The following is a 20,727-nucleotide window of genomic DNA, read 5'->3' as shown; positions in this document are numbered from 1 at the left end:
ATTTACTGGATTGGTTGAACAGTGCAGAAAAGGACCTCCCCCGACAGCTTATTTTCTTCTTGTCTAGACCAGTATGTAGGGGATCTAGTTTCAAGTGTTTCTTTTATGCCTGCTATGTTAGGTTACCATCAGTGTAACAGTCAAATTGCCAGGTTTAGAGGTTCCAAAACCCTGCTATGGATTATATGTCTATGGCCACAATGCAACAAGCTGTTCTACAGATAGAAGGTGCTRGTGCATTGATGAGCACAACAAAAGTAGCATTAACGATAAGTAATAAAATAAAGATGGCACTTCTAAAAGCCTATTTCACACCATAGCCTGCTGAATTTGCAAGATAACTWTTTCATTTCGATTTCGGCACAAATTCAAATGTGGCACTGACTCGCCCATAGGTTGATGTTTCAGCGTTGTCTCAATGAAGAGTTTGGCATTCGACAAGCCATGTGCGACATGTACGCGCAGTAACCAGCCTGCTAGAGTTAGCGGCAGGCGGACGAGCAACATCCACCGTAGTAGTACGAGCCTGATCTGGAATGTGAAGCTAACTGAAGTTGGCTGGCTTCATATAAGCCTGATCTGGAATGTGAAGCTAACTGAAGTTGGCTAGCTTTATAAAAGCCTGATCTGGAATGTGAAGCTAACTGAAGCTGGCTAGCGTTTATAAAAAGCCTGAGTAGATCTAGCTTGCTTCGTAGTACACAACTCAGGAGGGGATATGACATAAGGGAAGATATGAAGGAAGATCAGAGGTCGTGGAAGAAAGGAAAAAAGGTTTCACAACTTTTGGGACACAACCTCGCAGCTCCCCAGCTTCATCTGCGACCTCTAACCTCTGGCCTGGACAGAGGCAGCCAGCGTCAACACACAGGGCACATTTTTGATTTACAAACAAACAAATATTAAAGGCTCCTTTCTGGGAAGTGAAAGAGGCATGGCTCATCATGATATTTCTCAATATGCTTTACATATGCTTCAGTTGGGTTTCTACWGAGCTCTAAAGCTGGAATAAGAGGAGAAGAGACGAGGGTCAGGGGGTGGGAAGAGAAAGTAGGCGCCACCATCACAGACCAATCAGTCTCTGGTAAAGCCGTTGAGTGACACTGCTCTGGCCTATCAGAACTGCCCAAGTGTCCATGATAACAGACCACTGTAATTCGTCATTTGCAGAGTGCAGTTGCCCCTCCCTCTTCCCAATAGTAAGGCTCGTCGGTCACTGGGGGAAAAGAGAATACTGTTCCCCTGTCATATTTACATGTAACTGAATTATTCTACCATAGTCATGTACATTTCTATTATTTCCATTGTTGCAGTAAGTTTTTCAGTTTCAACTGCCCACCCCCTTCTGTCTCTTCATCTAGCTAGCCACCCTTCTTTCCTCTCTCTTTTTACCCCTCCTCTGTCCCACTGTTCCCCCCCCCCCCTCTCTCTACAGTAGCCTACAGGACCTCTTGCTGGTGGTGTGCTGTGGGCTGAGGAAGGCTCGGACGGCCTCAGCGAACACCTCTTTGATCCCATCCTGGTTGAGGGCGGAACACTCCAGGTAGCGGGCGGCTTGGATCTGACGGGCCAGTCCCGCCCCCTGGTGATGAGTGACAGGAGATTGGCTCTGCTCCTTCAGCTTGCGCTGGGTCTCCTCGTCGTTACGCAGGTCACTCTTAGTGCCTACCAGGAGGACAGGCACACCGGGGCAGTGGTGGGACACCTGTGGGTACACACACATACATGTGTAAACACACAGACATTTGCACACAAGCATGCATACACACACAACAACATGTAATAAACCCACAGACAAACACACACACACACACTGACCTCTGGGTGCCACTTGAGTTTGACGTTCTCATAGGAAGCGGGGCTGGAGATGGAGAAGCAGATGATGAAGATGTTGGTCTGAGGGTAGGACAGGGTCCTCAGGCGGTCGTACTCCTCCTGACCCGCCGTGTCCCACAGGTTCAGACTGATGGAGCGCCCGTCTACTGTCACCTAAAACACACACACACACACACAGGGGTAAGACACAAACACACAGGGGTAAGAACACACACACAGAAACACAGGGGTAAGTAAACACACAGACACAGGGTAAGAACACACGCAGAAACACAGGGTAAGACACAAACACACAGGGGTAAGAACACACACAGAAACACAGGGGTAAGTAAACACACACAGACACTCATGGGTAAGTAAACGCACAGAAACACAGGGGTAAGTAAACACACACAGGGGCAAGTAAACACACAGAAACACAGGGGTAAGAACATACACACGCACAGGTAAGAACACACAGGTGTATGATACACACACAGGGACGTAAACGCACACACAGGGAAGTAAACACACACACAGGGAAGTAAATAGACACACACACATGGAACACACACACCCACACGTGTAAAAACAAATACATACACAAACAAACACATACACAGTACCTGGCTGCTATAATTGTCAAACACGGTGGGTATATATTCCTTGGGGAAGGCTCCGGTTGTGTAGGAGATGAGCAGACAGGTCTTCCCTACAGCACCATCGCCCACCACCACACACTTAATGCTCTGCATGCCTGCTGCGCTGCCGACCCTTTCAACTCTCACCTCTCACCCCTCAGCAACCTGATGGAACACACAGACATACCACACACTTAGGTCCCAATTCTATTACGGTTCCTTCACCCTTCCCCTAGCCCAGTGTTTCCCAATCCTGGTCCTGGGAACCCAAACAGATGCACGTTCTAGATGTTTCCCTAGAAGTCACAAATCAACGACATTGTGCACCTCTTAGCGTTCCCAGTACCAGGATTGGGAAACACTACTCTAGTCCCTACTAGCTGATTTTATTTGCGTAGAGAGATTTGCATAGGAAGATTGGATGGGTGAAAGTACTGTATCGTGGGGGGATTACAGATCATGCTTAAATACCTACGTATCAGTAAACAGCTGAGGGTTAGAGGACTGTAGAGAAACCAGACATGAAGGGCCGGTTTTGCCAGACACAGATTAAGCCTTGTCCGGGACTAAAAAGCACTTTCAATAGAGATTCTTCATTGGGCATGTTTTTTAGTTCAGGACAAAGCGGAAGCAGACACCCAAGGAGACAAGAGAGAAACAGACAGAGAATCCGTCATGTCATTTAGTATTATAGCTACTATTCCTATTGTTGTCGCTGTTGTTTTCATTATTGTCATGTGGATCACTTCACTTTGGAGACATTGACATTGTCAGTCATGCCACTAAAGAATATTGAATTAGAATTTAAATATGAAAGAGATTAGAGATACAGACAGACAGACATACAGAGATATAGAGAAAGAGAACAGACACAAAGAGAGACAGACGCAGTGAGACAGAGAAACAGACAGAGACCAAGACAGACAGACAGTGAGACAGTGAGACAGAGAGAGAAACAGACAGAGACCAAGACAGACAGAGTGATAGAGAAAGAGAACAGACACAAAGAGAGACAGACACAGACCGAGAGACAGACACAGTGAGACAGTGAGACAGAGAGATAGAGACAGACACAGTGAGACGGAGAGAGAAATAGACAGAGGCCAAGACAGACAGAGTGACAGAGAGAGAGAAAAAGAAGAGACACAAAGAGAGACAGACACAGACCGAGAGACAGACACAGTGAGACGGAGAGACAGAGAGTGTTTATGGAAATGAAGAGTACACAAGGAAACGGGATCCAAACAAATCAGAGATGTTATCCTGGGTTCAGCCAATAGGCTTCAGCTCTATGGAACACACAAACACACATACTGAGCAACATCCTCCCATAGAGCGCAAACGTATAAAATAGAATGATTTACTTTACATGAGATACAGACTAATGTCTGGAATACCTAGGAATACCTAGGATAGGATAAAGTAATCCTTCTAACCCCCCCCCCCCACCCCTTAAAAGAGTTAGATGCACTATTGTAAAGTGGTTGTTCCACTGGATATCATAAGGTGAATGCACCAATTTGTAAGTCGCTCTGGATAAGAGCGTCTGCTAAATGACTTAAATGTAAATGTAATGTCTATCTCCCTCTTGCTATGTCTGTACGTTTCTGTCTCTATCTACCTCTCTCTCCTCATCTCCCTCTCGCTCTCCTTCTCTGTCTCTGTATTTTTCTCTCACCCCCTCATCTCTCTCTCTCTCTCTCTCTCTGTCCAGATGTTTAGATACAGTGACTCCACCCAGACTCCAGGGAAACAGGCAGTCAGCCCCACCTCCACTTGGGGTGTGACCCACTGAGGTCACTGTAGCCTGCAGACCAATCAGAACAGCCCTTATGGCTGGGGTTTCATGCCTGTCAATCACTATCCACTAGGCGGGACCCTGGCCCACTGGTCTTCTGCCAATCATGTGGAGAAGGATTACGTTTCCCCATAATGCTGATCTAAGGTCAGTTCTGCAATTTTCCCACTAATTGGTTGCATCCCAAATGTCACCTATTCCCTATACAGTGCACTACTTTTGACCAGAGCCCTGTGAGCTTTTTTARGACGCGGCCCTAACTCATCAAAAGTAGTGCCTTGCAAAAGTATTCATCCCCCTTGGCGTTTTTCCTATTTTGTTGCATTACAACCTGTAATTTAAATTTATTTTTATTTGGATTTCATGTAATGGACATACACAACATAGTCCAAATTGGTGAGGTGAAATGAAAAAAATAACTTGTTTTAAAAAATTTAAAAAATACAAAACTGAAAAAGTGGTGCGTGCATATATATTCACCCCCTTTGCTATGAAGCCCCTAAATAAGATCTGGTGCAACCAATTACCTTCAGAAGTCACATAATTAGCTAAATAAAGTCCACCTGTGTGTAATCTAAGTGTCACATGATCTGTCACATGATCTCAGTATATATACACCTGTTCTGAAAGGCCCCAGAGTCTGCAACACCACTAAGCAAGGGGCACCACCAAGCAAGCGGCACTATGAAGACAAAGGAGCTCTCCGAACAGGTCAGGGACAAAGTTGTGGAGAAGTACAGATTAGGATTGGGTTCTAAAAAAATATCCCACGGAGCACCATTAAATCCATTATTCAAAAATGGAAAGAATATGGCACCACAACAAACCTGTCAAAACTCACAGACCAGGCAAGGAGGGCATTAATCAGAGAGACAACAAAGAGACCAAAGATAACCCTGAAGGAGCTGCAAAGCTCCACAACGGAGATTGGAGTATCTGTKCATAGGACCACTTTAAGCCGTACACTCCACAGAGCTGGGCTTTACGGAAGAGTGTCCAGAAAAAAATAAGCAAACACTTTTGTGTTCGCCGAAAGGCATGTGGGAGACTCCACAAACATATGGAAGAAGGTACTCTGGTCAGATGAGACTAAAATTTAGTTTTTTGAAGATGGAGATGAAAGATGGAAGCACAGAATCATCTAGAATGTCATTGTATGCTGTAGCGTTAATATTTCCCTTCACTGGAAATAAGAGGTCTAGCCGAACCATGAAAAACAGCCCCAGACCATTATTCCTCCTCCGCCAAACTTTACAGTTGGCACTCTGCATTCGYACAGGTAGCGTTGTCCTGGCATCTGCCAAAACAAGATTAGTCCGTCGGACTGCCAGGTGGTGAAGCGTGATTCATCACRACAGAGAACACGTTTCCACTGCTCTGAGTCCAATCACATTTTTTTGTGGGACTAGAAAAACATTTCTGGAATGTAAAATGAMGATATTATCCAGTTTACAAGCTTTTAAAATAATAATTTTCGCTCCCTGTTCTGTGTCTGTTCCTTGTCTGTTTTTGGTTCTGTTTTCTTGAACCGGTTCCAACCATTACGTCTAACAATATAATTAATTAGATGCATAAGTAAGTCAATCAATCAACAAGTTTCAGATTCTTACAATCAACATTGAACATTTTACAGAGAACAATAGCGATTATAATTCTCAAAATGAAATGTAAAGGTTTTGAAAATCAGGTAAAAAATWGTTTTTACTATTTTGTTAATTTWGAATTCAAATACAATTTGTACAATGAATCTGTAATATAAGGTTAATCAAAATGATCACTACTGTGCGGTTCTGTCACGTTCGTTGAAAGGATCGGACAAAGGCACAGCGTGGTATGCGTACATTCTCTTTTTTAATGACGAAACGTGAAGCTATACAAACTAGTGCTGACAGGCAACTAAACATAGACAAGATCCCACAACACAAACGAGGAAATGGCTACCTAAATATGATCCCCAATCAGAGACAACGATAAACAGCTGTCTCTGACTGGGAACCATATCAGGCRAACATAGACATACAAAACCCCTAGACATACAACACCCCTAGACATACAACACCCCTAGACATACAAAACCCTAGACATAKAAAAACCCTAGACATACAAAACTAACCCACCCTAGTCACACCCTGACCTAACCAACATATATAGAAAGACAGAGATATCTAAGGTCAGGGCGTGACAGGTTCTCCCTTTATTACAACTTTTTATTTTAATTTTATTTTCATGTGCTCTGAAAGTTTGGGGGAAATAGGATATAAATGAGAAAAAAAATCAACCTCCAATGTGCACCACTTCTGTAGAATGACCCACATATGGAATAGGGTTCCATGTTAAAGAAGCTCACTCAGAAGCTCACACATCCTCCTCACCGCAGATTACAACTTCATCGAAAGAGAGAGATGAAAGGAGAAGTAAGACAGGACGTTACTTTACCACTCCACTTCTTCCCTTACAAGCTGACCACACCGCCTGCATTGGGTATGCGAGCGTTGCAAAATAAATTACACATACATGTTATTCAATAATTTCATCCAAACTGTTCGCGCGTGTCAATGTGCGTCTGCGCAGCCAGGCGCTAAAATAGAACTTGGTTCTAATTCAGACGCTTGAGGCGCTGCAAGTCCCGCCTCTCCAATCTCCTCATTAGTTTTTAGGAGCATATAACCACATAGGTGATTGAAAGCTGAACTGAGGTCCAGACTCCAGTCCAATTGGTGGTGGTAATGCACCTTAAAGTTGGTTGCCAACCGCCATATAAAGTCCAAAAGAGAAGAAGAAGAAGGAAAAAGAAGACTGAATGAGGAGGCTAGAATCTGTGGATTAATTGCCGGAGTAGAAGACCTTGTGCATTTCAGGTAAAATAACAACCCAATGTTTATATCCCAGGACAAATTAGCTAGCAACAGCAAGCTAGCTAAATGGCCATGAATGTTTCATGCGTTTTGACCTGTCCCCAAATTAATATAAACCAGCAAAAAAATAAACGTCCCTTTTTCAGAACCCTGTCTTTCAAAGATAATTCGTAAAAATCTAAATAACTTCACAGTTCTTCATTGTAAAGGGTTTAAACACTGTTTCCCATGCCTTTTCAATGAATCATAAACAATTAATGAACATGCACCTGTGGAACGGTTGTTAAGACACTAATAGCCTACAGACGGTAAGCAATTAAGGTCACAGTTATGAAAACTTAGGACACTAAAGAGGCCTTTCTACTGACTCTGAAAAACACCAAAAGAAAGATGCCCAGGGTCCCTGCTCATCTGCGTAAACGTGCCTTAGGCATGTTGCAAGGAGGCATGAGGACTGCAGATGTGGCCAMGGCAATAAATTGCAATGTCCGTACTGTGAAACGCCTAAAACAMTGTTACAGGGAGACAGGACGGTGAGCTGAACGTCCTTGCAGTGGCAGACTATGTGTAACAACACCTGCACAGGATCGGTACATCCGAACATCACACCTGCGGGACAGGTACAGCATGGCAACAACAACTGCCCGAGTTACACCAGGAACACACAATCCCTCCATCAGTGCTCAGACTGTCCACAATAGGCTGAGAGAGGCTGGACTAAGGGCTTGTAGGCCGGTTGTAAGGCAGGTCCTCACCAGACATCACCGGCAACTACGTCACCTATGGGCACAAACCCACCGTCGTTGGACCAGACAGGACTGGCAAAAAGTGCACTTCACTGATGAGTTGCGGTTTTGTCTCGCGAGGGGTGATGGTCGGGTTCGCGTTTATCGTCGAAGGAATGAGCATTACACCGAGGCCTGTACTCTGGAGCGGGATCGATTTGGAGGTGGAGGGTCCATCATGGTCTGGGGCGGTGTGTCACAGCATCATCGGACTGAGCTTGTTGTCATTGCAGGCAATCTCAACGCTGTGCTTTACAGGGAAGACATCCTCCTCCCTCATGTGGTACCCTTCCTGCAGGCTCATCCTGACATGACCCTCCAACATGATAATGCCACCAGCCATACTGCTCGTTCTGTGTGTGATTTCCTGCAAGACGGGAATGTCAGTGTTCTGCCATGGCCAGCGAAGAACCTGGATCTCAATCCCTTTGAGCTCGTCTGGGACCTGTTGGATCGGAGGGTGAGGGCCAGGGCCATTCCCCCCAGAAATGTCCGGGAACTTGCAGGTGCCTTGGRGGAAGAGTGCGGTAACATCTCACAGCAAGAACGGGCAAATCTGGTGCAGTCCACGAGGAGGAGATGCATTGCAGTACTTAATCCAGCTGGTGGCCACACCAGATACTGACTGTTACTTTGATTTTGACCACCCCCCTTTGTTCAGGGACACATTGTTCAATTTCTGTTAGTCACATGTCTGTGGAACTTGTTCAGTTTATGTCTCAGTTGTTGAATCTTGTTATGTTCATACAAATATTTACACATGTTAAGTTTGCTGAAAATGAACGCAGTTAACAGTGAGAGGACGTTTATTTTCATGCTGAGTTTAGGTTGTTCAGAGTTTGTTTTGATATTTGCAACTGCGTGTCCTGATTGCGTCTGGTGTGGATGGACAAAATCAACATGCACACGATGCGCGCACGTGGATGCACGTTCCTACCTGGTCTAGTCAGCATGCTGACACACTGCGCTGTGCGTGCAAAAATTAAATGTACACATACATGTTATTCTGTGTCATTGCCTGATCTGTTTTACCTGTCCTTGTGCTTGTCTCCACCCCCCTCCAGGTGTGCGCCCATCTTCTCCATTATCCCTTGGGTAATTTATACCCTGTGTTTTCTGTTGTTTCCAGTTCGTCTTGTTTGTTCAAGCCTACCACCATTTTGTCTCAGCGTTTTCCTAGTCTCTCTTTTTCTGCGTCCGCCTGGTTTTTTGACTCTTGCCTGACCCTGAGCCTGCCTGCCGTCCTGTACCTTTGCTCCACCTCTGGATTATCCGCCCTGCCTGCCTTGACCTGTGTTTGCCTGCCCCTGTTTTTACAATAAACTTCATTACTTCACACAGTCTGCACTTGGGTCTTACCTTGATTCCTGATATTATTCTGTCATTTCATCCAAACTGCAAGTCCTGGCTCTTCCATCTCCTCACTGGTTTTTAGGAGCATATACCCACGTGGGTGATTGAAAGCAAATCTGAGGTCCACACTCCAAACCAGTTGGTGCTGGTAATGCCTCTTAAAGTTGGTTGCCAACCGCCATGTGAAGCCCACAGAAGAAGAACAAGAAGAAGAACAAGACTGAAGGAGGAGAGATTACTAGAAAGTAATTAGGTTTCCCCTTTTGTCTGTGGATTAATTGTCGGAGTAGAGAACACACGATTTCTGTGCTCGACTTTATACACCTGTCAGTAACGGGTGGGGCTGAAATAGCCGAATCCACTCATTTGAAGGGGTGTTCACACACTTTTGTATTTATAGTGTAGTTGGTTCAGAGTTCATTTTGATATTTCAACCTGCGTGTCTTGATCACGTCTGGTGCGTACGGGCAAAATCAACATGCACGCAATGGCGCACAAGGACCCCACGCGCGTACCTGATCTAGTCAGCATGTTACACACTCGAACAGTCCCCAGCAGCACTAAGCCACAGTCAGTGAGAGAGGGAAGGAAAGAGAGAGATAGAGAGGATGCAGAGTGGAAAGAAGAGAGACACAGAGGAGAATAAACATTCGGAGAGAGAGAGAGACGCAGCACTTTAGACTGGATATGAGAGTTACAGATTGTTCCTTTAAGGGCTGAACTGAAAGGCTTGTATTCACAGCAGCAACATAGGACGCATCCCAAATGGCACCCTAATATAGTGCCTAATAGGCCTCCTGGTCAAAAATAGTGCTATATAAAGGGAATAAGGTAGAGACAGAGTGATGTTGGTATGCCTGTTAATGCTCACTTTTAAAGAACACAAGTCCAGGCACTACCACTTTGGTGTGTACTCAGTTTGGTGTATAATTGTGTGTGTGTTTGTGTGAGCGAGCACGTGCGTGCGTGCGTGTGTGTGTAGTTCACAGCATTTACAAGCAAGGCCCCAGGAGAGTGAACTAGTGGTGTGAGAAAGTGAAACAGGAAGGGCTAGATGTCCTAAGGGACAGGCCTAGTTGAGTCGGTTGTCAGAGTCTACTCCATGAGCTGTGGGTTATCACGACAACAATATGGTCATTCAGCAACCATTTACTCATCCAAAGTGACTAGCGGTTAAAGGGGCAATCCGGTATTCGAAAAATAACCATGGCTACAATTGAAGTCGGAAGTTTACATACACCTTAGCCAAATACATTTAAACTCAGTTATTCACAATTCCTGACATTTAATCCGAGTAAAAATCCCCTGTTTTAGGTCAGTTAGGATCACCACTTTATTTTAAGAATGTAAAATGTCAGAATAATAGTAGAGAGAATGATTTATTTCAGCTTTTCTTTCTTTCATCACATTCCCAGTGGGTCAGAAGTTTACATACACTCAATTAGTATTTGGTAGCATTGCCTTTAAATTGTTTAACTTGGGTCAAACATTTCGGGTAGCCTTCCACAAGCTTCCCACAATAAGTTGGGTGAATTTTGGCCCATTCCTCCTGACAGAGCTGGTGTAACTGAGTCAGGTTTGTAGGCCTCCTTGCTCGCACACACTTTTTCAGTTCTTCCCACAAATTTCTATAGGATTGAGGTCAGGGCTTTGTGATGGCCACTCCAATACTTTGACTTTCTTGTCCTTATGCCATTTTGCCACAACTTTGGAAGTATGCTTTGGGGTCATTGTCCATTTGGAAGACCCATTTGCGACCAAGCTTTAACTTCCTGACTGATGTCTTGAGATGTTGCTTCAATATATCCACATAATTTTCTTACCTCATGATCCATCTATTTTGTGAAGTGCACCCCTCCTGCAGCAAACCACCCCACAACATGATGCTGCCATCCCGTGCATCACGTTTGGAGGGTGTTCTTCGGCTTTCAAGCGTCCCCTTTTTCCTCAAACATAACGATGGTCATTATGGCCAAACAGTTCTATTTTTGTTTCATCAGACCAGAGAAAATGTATCCAAAAAGTACGATCTTTGTCACCATGTGCAGTTGCAAACTGTAGTCTGGCTTTTTTATGGGGGTTTTGGACAGTGGCTTCTTCCTTGCTGAGCGGCCTTTCAGGTTATGTCGATATAGGACTCGTTTTACTGTGGATAGATATTTTGTACCTGTTTCCTCCAGCATCTTCACAAGGTCCTTTGCTGTTGTTCTGGGATCGATTTGCACTTTTCGCACCAAAGTACGTTCATCCTAGGAGACAGAACGCGTCTCCTTCCTGAGCGGTATGACGGCTGTGTGGTCCCATGGTGTTATAGTTGCCTACTATTGTTTGTACAGATGAAAGTGGTACCTTCAGGCGTTTCGAAATTGCTCCCAAGGATGAACCAGACTTGTGGAGGTCTACATTTTTTTCTGAGGTCTTTGGCTGATTTCTTTTGATTTTCCCATGATGTCAAGCAAAGAGGCACTGAGTTTGAAGGTAGGCCTTGAAATACATCCACAGGTACACCTCCAATTGACTCAAATTATGTCAATTAGCCTATCAGAAGCTTCTAAAGCCATGACATCATTTTCTGGAATTTTTCCAACGCTGTTTAAGGCAGCAATTTAGTGATGTAAACTTCTGACCCACTGGAATTGTGATACAGTGAATTATAAGTGAAATAATCTGTCTTTAAACAATTGTTGGAAAAATGACTTGTGTCATGCACAAAGTAGATGTCCTAACCGACTTGCCAAAACTATAGTTTGTTAACAAGAAATGTGTGGAGTGGTTGAAAAACGAGTTTTAATGACTCCAACCTAAGTGTATATAAACTTCRGACTTCAACTGTATATACAATGTTTATATATCATTTAAGTATGTACTTTATCTTGTATYTGCCCCAGGCAGACATCAACTAGTTTGTGTGTATATGTTATAAGTGTGTTATAATGTGTGTTATGACCACCTCTTGGTGGCTGTTAAAATCATTGAGGACTGAGCTGTCAGTCAACCAGCTGTCCAAACACAGGACTCAATATTCCCTTCTTCCTTTCCTCCTTTCCTCTTRTCCTCCCTCCTTACTCCCCTCATTCCCTCACTCCTTCCTTCCCCACAAAAGGTTTCAGGTATCGAACCACACCTAACTGTCCGAGTAGAGAAAACACTAGTAAAGTATGAAAATACCACCACTACCATAATGAAATAGCAGGTATGTCCTCCTGTAAATCTCCCTGTATTATTGGAGTATACAGAGAGAATATATATTGGAGGGTGGGTGGTGCAAGGAAAATTATTTATGGACATTTTGGTGGAAAGTCAGTCATTTCACTCTCAATTCTATTTCTACATAACATGAAACCATCAAACTGTGTGATTGCCTGAGTGACTATTCTATGAATGATTTCACATCTGTTTCTGGTGATAGGAGATGATACCACACACACATGCACTCTCACACACACACACACACACACACATGCACTCTCACGCACGCACACACACACACACACACACACACACATACAGAACACCCCTAAACAAGTGAGTGTAGAAGACATGTCAACATTCTTAGGGAGTAGTTGGTCCGTCGACCAAGTACTTATGAGTAAAACACAATAACCTATAATCCCATGGCATAGACAAATAATAACTGACGCTAGCCTATAGCAAACGTCTAAATGATAACGGAGAAGCTCCAGACAGAAAGCTGGACATCTCGGAGTCAAACCCAGTAGAGTTTATGGGAAGCCAAACAACATTTGTTGTAGAATAACTCGCAGCATTAGGCTACGCTACACAGTTTAAAAGGTCTAGTAGTCCCAGCCTATTCATTTCCGATGAGGTATAATAAGTAAGGAGTCTTGGGTCAAAAYCTCACCTAACATAGTCCTTCCTCCTCTCCTTCTCTGTGGCAGAATTGGTCGGACGCCCGAGGAGCGGATGGATCTTCGTTGTCTTGTGTTGTCAATTGGGCGGGCGGGCGTGGTTGCGTTATGAAGGAAGTCGGTTCATTTGCGGAGAGGAGAGGAAGTGTATGAAACGGCTTTGGTGAAGTTTYAGGAAGTTTATTTTTTGGCGAATAGCCGCTGAGCTGAGGATGCGACTCTGACTGAGAACCATAGCTACAGTAGCCTAGGCCTACAATTGTTTTGTACATCCTAATAAAAGTTATCATAAAGATTATATTTTGTAGGTAATTGCTCACACTAGATATATATATATACACATATGAACGAATTCGTTAAATACCATCTTTATGCATTCATAGCAGTTAATGCACATTGCTAGCCACAACGAAAACAACATAAATAAAGTGTGTGTTCATTATAGTTAAATAGGATAGACATAGGCCCCTACATTTAACAGATAAAAGTTATGTTTATAGGCCTACTAGAGGGGTTAAGTGCAGGAAGGGGTTTTGACGTCTGAGTTTAGTGACAGTTCGGATAGAAAAAAGAACTCCGGAATGAAGTGCGCTTTTCTGGTAAATCCTGTAGGTGGCTTCCGCGCTCCGTGTGGAGCGCACTCAGTGTACGACAGTATATTATCCACAGATCATATCCAGAGGACAAGTTAGAGATGATATAAAAATGTGTTCTGGTGAGAGGGGAAGGAGCTGTTTGAAGTAAACTGATCTCGATTAGGTATAGTTTAGTCTACCCATACAGTGCAGTGCCTATTCTCCGCGCGAAGACAAGGGCGACATCAGACATCGCGCTCCGAGTGGACTTATTTTAAAACTGATTTCAAATGAACTACACAAAAGGACCGGACAATATCTAGTCACAGTACACAGAAACTCCAGAGGACTTTACTGTGTTGGGGATCGTAAAACAGCTGCATATCTCATAGGATATCCCAAGTTGTAAAGGTGAGTTTCTCAACGACGACGTAGTAAAATGGAGATGGAAAGTTGCACTTTGATATTGAATACCGAGTTATTATTAGGTATACATCGAAGGTTGTTACTTTGTTTACATTGGCATCGCTTATTTATTACTGTGATATGCTTATTGTCTGGCCACGTTTGTGTCACTTCCCAGCTAGCAGATTTGGTTCGTTGGAAGTTGTTGGAACGTAATGTTTTGGTTTCCCTATTAGTTCTGGGAACTGAGCCATACGTTTCCTGACTGGTAAAACTTAGCTTTTAAATGTTCTGTGAATGGAAGTGAAAGTTTCGCCTGTCTGGGATCATTCATTTTTAGGTTGCATTGAGGTTCTGAGAACGTTTTACTATGGTTTAGTGAAATTAGTGTTTTTTTTTAAACTTCATAAAAGTTTAATTGAATGTTTCAATAATACTTCCAATATCACTGCTAGCCTAGTTTATTTGCTTTGCACTCCGAGCACCGATAGGACACATGGAAATGAATAGGTATTAGTCACTCAAACACATTTATTTTTCTATAGGTGGCACTTCAGTGCGATTCGAACCTATAATCTTCTGTTCTATAACCATGGAATTTGTCCACTACGCCAAAAGGAAGGAGCTAGTGTGTCATTTTATTTTTACTCATACAAAGCTGTACATTTTAGTCTATTCAAACGGAACCCATTTCAATGGAAACAAGCACTCATTAAGATCAGGTGTGGCCAATTAACTTCTCTGCGCTACAAATCCCTTTAGCGGGAACATTTTCCTAAACAACCGCTGAATTGCAGGGCGCAAAATATTACAAACAATATTTATAATCATGCAATCACAAGTGAAATATACCAAAACACAGTTTAGCTTGTTGTTAATCCACCTATCATGTCAGATTTTGAAAATATGCTTTGCAGTGAAAGCAATCCAAGCTTTTGTGAGTGTATCAATCAATGCTACAACAGCTAGCCCCAAATTAGCATGGTCACGAAAGTCAGAAAAGCAATAAAATTAATCGCTTACCTTTGATAATCTTCGGATGTTTGCACTCACGAGACTCCCAGTTACACAACAAATGTTATTTTTGATCGATAAATATTACTTTTTTAACAAAAAAACGGCATTTGGGTTTCGCGTTATGTTCAGAAAACCAAAGCCCCGTTCCGTTCGACGAAAATTCCAAAAAGTATCCGTAATGTTCGTAGAAACATGTCAAATGTTTTTTATAATCAATCCTCAGGTTGTTTTTAACAAACATAATCGATAATATTTCAACCGGACCGTAACCTATTCAATAAAAGAGAGAAAGAAAATGGAGAGCTACCCCCTTCGCACGCAGGAACTAATCAAAGGACACCTGACTATTTTTTTTAAAAGATCTCGCTCATTTTTCAAAATAAAAGCCTGAAACTATGTCTAAAGCCTGGTCACAGCCTGAGGAAGCCATTGGAAATGGAAGAAAGACGGGCCACGTCTTTCTTCCATTTTAAAGGAGTGAGGAAACACATATACATTTTTTTTTTTTTTTATCACTTCCGGGTTAGATTTCCTCAGGTTTTCGCCTGCAGAATCAGTTTTGTTATACTCACAGACAATATTTTGACAGTTTTGGAAACTTTGGAGTGTTTTCTATCCTAATCTGTAAATTATATGCATATTCTACGATCTGGACCTGAGAAATAGTCTGTTTACCTTGGGAACGTTATTTAAAAATAAAAAKATCTGACCCCTAGCGTCAAGAGGTTAATGTGTGCAGCCAACACACCTGAACACACGTAACAATATATAGAGTTTAGCGCACATGTTTTTGAATAACATTAGTACAATTATTTTTTGAATGTTACTAAGGTTTTCATGGAACGTTTTCTGAATGTTCTGAGAACATGACTTTAAATAGAAACATGAGGAAACCTGCAAAAAAACTATGTTGAAGTACTGAAATTCCCACAGAAGAATGCTGTTTCTTAATGTTCTCTGATCATTCTGAGAACATGACTTACATAAAACCATGAGGAAACCTGTAGGAAACATACTGAAGTTYTCTTACTGAAATTCCCAACTAAGAAACATATGGTTCTCAGAACATTATGTGCTAGCTGGGTTGGTTGTAAAATAAAGCGGAACTAAAAGTGAGTAACTGAAGGACTTGACCACAAGTTCTGTAATATCTAATATTGAGAATGAGAAGGTGGGCATTTATTATCTTATCGAATATCCATAGTTAAAGGCCTACTTTAACTTTTAAAGTAAGCAGTTCTTTTTGTTTTCTTCAGCATAACAACATTGATAGGCTACTTTTGTTGTCATTGTTTCTGGGTGGATGTGTTTCGTGTCTGTGTGGTTTGTTTAGGAACAGAAAACGAATTAAAGGTCAGTACATTGCATTTCAAACAGTCGGGAATTATCTAATAATTTCAGGATTGATAAATTACTAAATTATCTAGGCTACGTATAAGCTTTCGACCATAAAATCCACTAATAATTTAACAGTGGTGTAAAGTACTTAAGTAAAAATACTTAAAAGTACTACTTAAGTCGTTTTTTTTGGTATCTGTACTTTACTATTTATATTTTTGACAATTTTTACTCCACTACATTCCTAAAGAAAATAATGTACTCATCCATTTTCCCTGACTCCCAAAAGTAGTTACATTTCAAATGCTTAGCAGGACAGGAAAATGGTCCACTTATCAAGAGAACATCCCTGGTCATCCCTACTGCCTCTGATCTGGCAGACTCACTAAACACATGCTTCATTTGTAAATTATGTCTGAGTGTTGGACTGCGCCCCTGGCTATCCGTAAACATAAAAAACAAGAAAATCGTGCCGTCTGGTTTGCTTAATATAAAGAATGTGAAATTATTTGCACTTTTACTTTTAATACTTAAGTATATTTTAGCAATTACATTTACTTTTGATACTTAAGTATGTTTAAAACCAAATACTTGTAAACTTTTTCTCAAGTAGTAAACTATTTAGCAGTCTTATGGCTTGGGGGTAGAAGCTGTTCAGTATCCTGTTGGTTCCAGACTTGGTGAATCGGTACCGCTTGTCATGTGGTAGCTGAGAGAACAGTCTATGACTTGGGTGGCTGGAGTCTTTGACAATTTTTAGGGCCTTTCTCTGACACCGCCTGGTATAGAGGTCCTTGTTGGCAGGGGCCGTACGCACTACCCTCTGTGGCGCCTTGCGGTCGAATGCCAAGCAGTTACCATACCAAGCAGTGATGCAGCCAGTCAAGATGCTCTCAATGGTGCAGCTATATAACGTTTTGAGGATTGAGGGCCCATGCCGAATATGTTCAGCCTGCTGAGGGGGAAGAGACGTTATTGTACCTTCTTCACAACTGTTTTGGTGTTTGCGGACCATGATCATTTCTTGGTGATGTGGATACCGAGGAACTTGAATCTCTCAAACCACTGCACTACAGCTCCATCTATGTAGATGGGGGTGTGCTTGTCCCTCTGTTTCCTGTAGTCCACGATCAGCTCCTTTGTCTTGCTGACTTTGAGGGAGAGATTGCTGGCACCACAATACCAGGTCACTGACCTCCTCCCTCGTCATCGGTGATCAGGCCAACAACCATTGTGTCGTCAGCAAACTTGATGATGATGCTGGAGTCGTGCGCGGCCACGCAGTCGTGGGTGAACAGGGAGTACAGGAGGGGACTAAGCACGCACCCTTGAGGGTCCCCCGTATTAAGGGTCAGTGTGGCGGATGTGTTGTTGCCTATCCTCACCACTTGGGGGGCGGCCCGTAAGGAAGTCCAGGATTCAGTTGCAGAGGGAGGTGTTCAGTCCCAGGGTCCTGAGCTTAGTGATGAGCTTGTAGGGCACTATGGTGTTGAACGCTGAGCGATAGTCAATGAATAGCATTCTCACATAGGTGTTCCTCTTATCCAGGTATGTAATATGTAACACTGCAAATACATTAGTTTATTATAAAAGCTAAATTGTTGATAGGAATACCTGTCATTTGTGGAATATTAGGTTTCTACATTGTGTGAAAGCACTATTTTCCTATTGAGATGCACTACATTGAAAATTGTACACTGTCTCTAAAAAAGTGACGTTTGTGATGACAACATGCAAGAGACCCGTCGTTCATTCATTGCTATGATRATTGATCTCCCGAAGAAGCTATCTGTTTTCCTTTCTTTCTGTGCCCCTAAATGTTTGGATATACTYGTAAAGTTACCAGGTCATTAGCTAGCTAGCCAATGATGTAACACAGCTCAACAAAGTGTAGTTTTAGAACGGCCCACAACATGGTTTCTGAATGTAAAATGCGGTCCGGGCGATCCGCTATAGTAAGATAAAAAATGTTGTGCCGGTAATATGGGTCAGATCTTTTGTCCTGGTTGGGRTAGAAGCAAGTCGTTTTCGCTGCGGTAATGGTGCAACCCTGACGCTAATGAATCTACACGRACTTGTTTCTCRAGAGCACTCATAAATAACYGTACAGTGAAGCCTTATCATTACAACAATACTTTTTTTCATAGTCACACAGTGCTCCCCAAATTAAAATTCCTGGTCGCACAGCAAGATATTTCGCACTTTAGAGCCCTGTCTACATCACATGGTTTGCCTTGCTTAGACGAAGGGCTACAGTGTAAATCCTATTTACACATTCTACTGTACTGTACCTAGTGACGCATTTCAACGAGTGTTGTAGTACTCGAGTCCCGATTTTCATGACTTGTGACTCGACTTGGACTTGACCATTGGTGACTCGGACTTGGACTCGCCTTCTCGACCATTGGTGACTTGGACTCACCTTCCCAGTGACTTGTATTTGCACTTGGGCAGGTGTGGTGTTAATGTTTGTGTGTATTTGTATGCTGTCGTTTGRATGTGTATATTTRGTATTGAGTGTGGGCAGGCAAGCTCCATTCCGGCTTCGCCTTCGATCATAGGCTACACATCATCGTGCAAGCGACTCGCTTGCTTCCCCATAACCACCAGACACCAGAAAAACCATTGAATGAGTAGGTGTTCTAAAACTTTTGACCGGTAGTGTATCTGSRTCAATTAGCTCGTARCCCTGTACATCGACTCGGTACTTACCCCGTGCATATAGCCAAGTTATCGTTACTCATTGTGTATATATTCCTTGTAATTATTTTTCAATTATTTCTCTATTTTTCATTGTTGGGAAGGGCCTATAAGTATATATTTCACTGTTAGTCTACACCTGTTGTTTGCGAAGCATGTGACAAGTAACATTTTATTTGATTAGTTTCTAGGGCACGTGTGCTTCAAAAGTAGATATAATTCATATAGGCCCAATATACAGTAGGCTGTATCACAATCGATTTTGCTGGTGCTCATAAATTTCATGTGGTGCTCCTAACTTTTTTAAGTGCTACCAATTAAAAATATTAACTTAAAGCCCTGGATGTAGAGATGGATAATATTATCTCTCTCTCTCTCAATTCAATCAAATTCAAGGCACTTTATTGGCATGGGAAACATATTGTAATGAAACAGCAGGGAGCGGGTCTCGAACCCTCGACCTTCTATCCCGAGGTCCGGCGCGCTATCGACTGTGCCGCAAAAGCACGCTCGAGCGGCAGAGTCGATTTCCGCGCGTATAAACCCAGGGTCGTTACAATATATTTACATTGCCAAAGCAAGTGAAATAGATAATAAACAAAAGTGAAATAAACAATAAAAAAATTCACAGTAACCATTACATTCACAAAAGTTCCGAAAGAGTAATGCCATATTATATGCAAATAGTTAAAGGACAAAAGGGAAAATAAATAAACATAAATATGGGTTTTATTTACAATGGTGTTTGTTCTTCTCTGGTTGCCCTTTTCTTCTGGCAACATGTTGCAAATCTTGCTGCTGTGATGGCACGGCACACTGCGTTATATCACCCAGTAGATATGGGAGTTTATCAAAATTGGGTTTGTTTTCAAATTCTTTGTGGGTCTGTGTAATCTGAGGGAAATATGTGTCTCTAATATGGTCATACACTTGGCAGGAGGTTAGGAAGTGCAGCTCAGTTTCCACTTCATTTTGTGGGCAGTGTGCACATGGCAGACCTGGCTCTTAAGAAAAGATAGGCTTACGGTGGCCTTTCTCAATAGCAAGGCCTGAGTCTGTACGTAGTCAAAGCTTTCCTTAAGTTTGGGTCAGTCACAGTGGTCAGGTATTCTGCCACTGTGTACTATCTGTTTAGGGCCAAATAGCATTCTAGTTTGCTCAGTTTTTTTGTTGATTCTTTCCAATGTGTCAAGTAATTATCTTTTTGTTTTCTCATGATTTGGTTGGGTGTAATTGTGTTGCTGTCCTGGGGCTGTCTTTATCTCTCTCTCTCTCTCTCTCTCTCTCTCTCTCTCTCTCTTTTTCAGGAGGATGGGGTGTGTGTGGCTGGTGACGGTGTATGTGGTGTGTGTGTGCCTTTGGGGTCAGAGCGCCACCGGGATGAGGAGCTTTCCTTAAAGTTTGGGTCAGTCACAGTGGTCAGGTATTCTGCCACTGTGTACTCTCTGTTTAGTGCCAAATAGCATTCTAGTTTGCTCAGTTTTTTTTGTTGATTCTTTCCAATGTGTCAAGTATTATCTTTTTGTTTTCTCTACGATTTGGTTGGGTCTAATTGTGTGCTGTCTTTATCTCTCTG

The 20,727-nt window shown here is 42.7% G+C and overlaps 2 protein-coding genes across 2 annotated transcripts in view; one reads left to right on the top strand and one right to left on the bottom strand.

Moving 5' to 3' along the window:
- Positions 1–1,029: 1,029 nt before the first annotated feature.
- On the bottom strand, positions 1,030–13,198 carry LOC111950704 (rho-related GTP-binding protein RhoG). The gene is made up of 4 exons (XM_023968509.2): positions 13,110–13,198; positions 2,442–2,621; positions 1,819–1,989; positions 1,030–1,705 (listed from the first exon to the last, which is right to left on the bottom strand). The coding sequence occupies exons 2-4, from the start codon at positions 2,568–2,570 to the stop codon at positions 1,430–1,432; spliced, it is 576 nt and encodes a 191-aa protein (XP_023824277.1). The 5' UTR covers positions 2,571–2,621; positions 13,110–13,198; the 3' UTR covers positions 1,030–1,429.
- Positions 13,199–13,757: 559 nt separating this feature from the next.
- LOC111950701 (stromal interaction molecule 1) overlaps positions 13,758–20,727 on the top strand; it is a 132,812-nt gene continuing 125,842 nt past the window's right edge. The window contains exon 1 of the mRNA XM_023968505.2: positions 13,758–14,102. The gene's annotated coding sequence lies outside the window, so the exon portion shown is untranslated. The remainder of the gene's footprint in view (positions 14,103–20,727) is intronic.

The sequence above is a fragment of the Salvelinus sp. IW2-2015 genome, linkage group LG23 (genome assembly GCF_002910315.2).
Source record: "Salvelinus sp. IW2-2015 linkage group LG23, ASM291031v2, whole genome shotgun sequence".
NCBI lineage: Eukaryota > Metazoa > Chordata > Actinopteri > Salmoniformes > Salmonidae > Salvelinus > Salvelinus sp. IW2-2015.
This window is presented reverse-complemented; position numbering and strand designations above follow the sequence as displayed.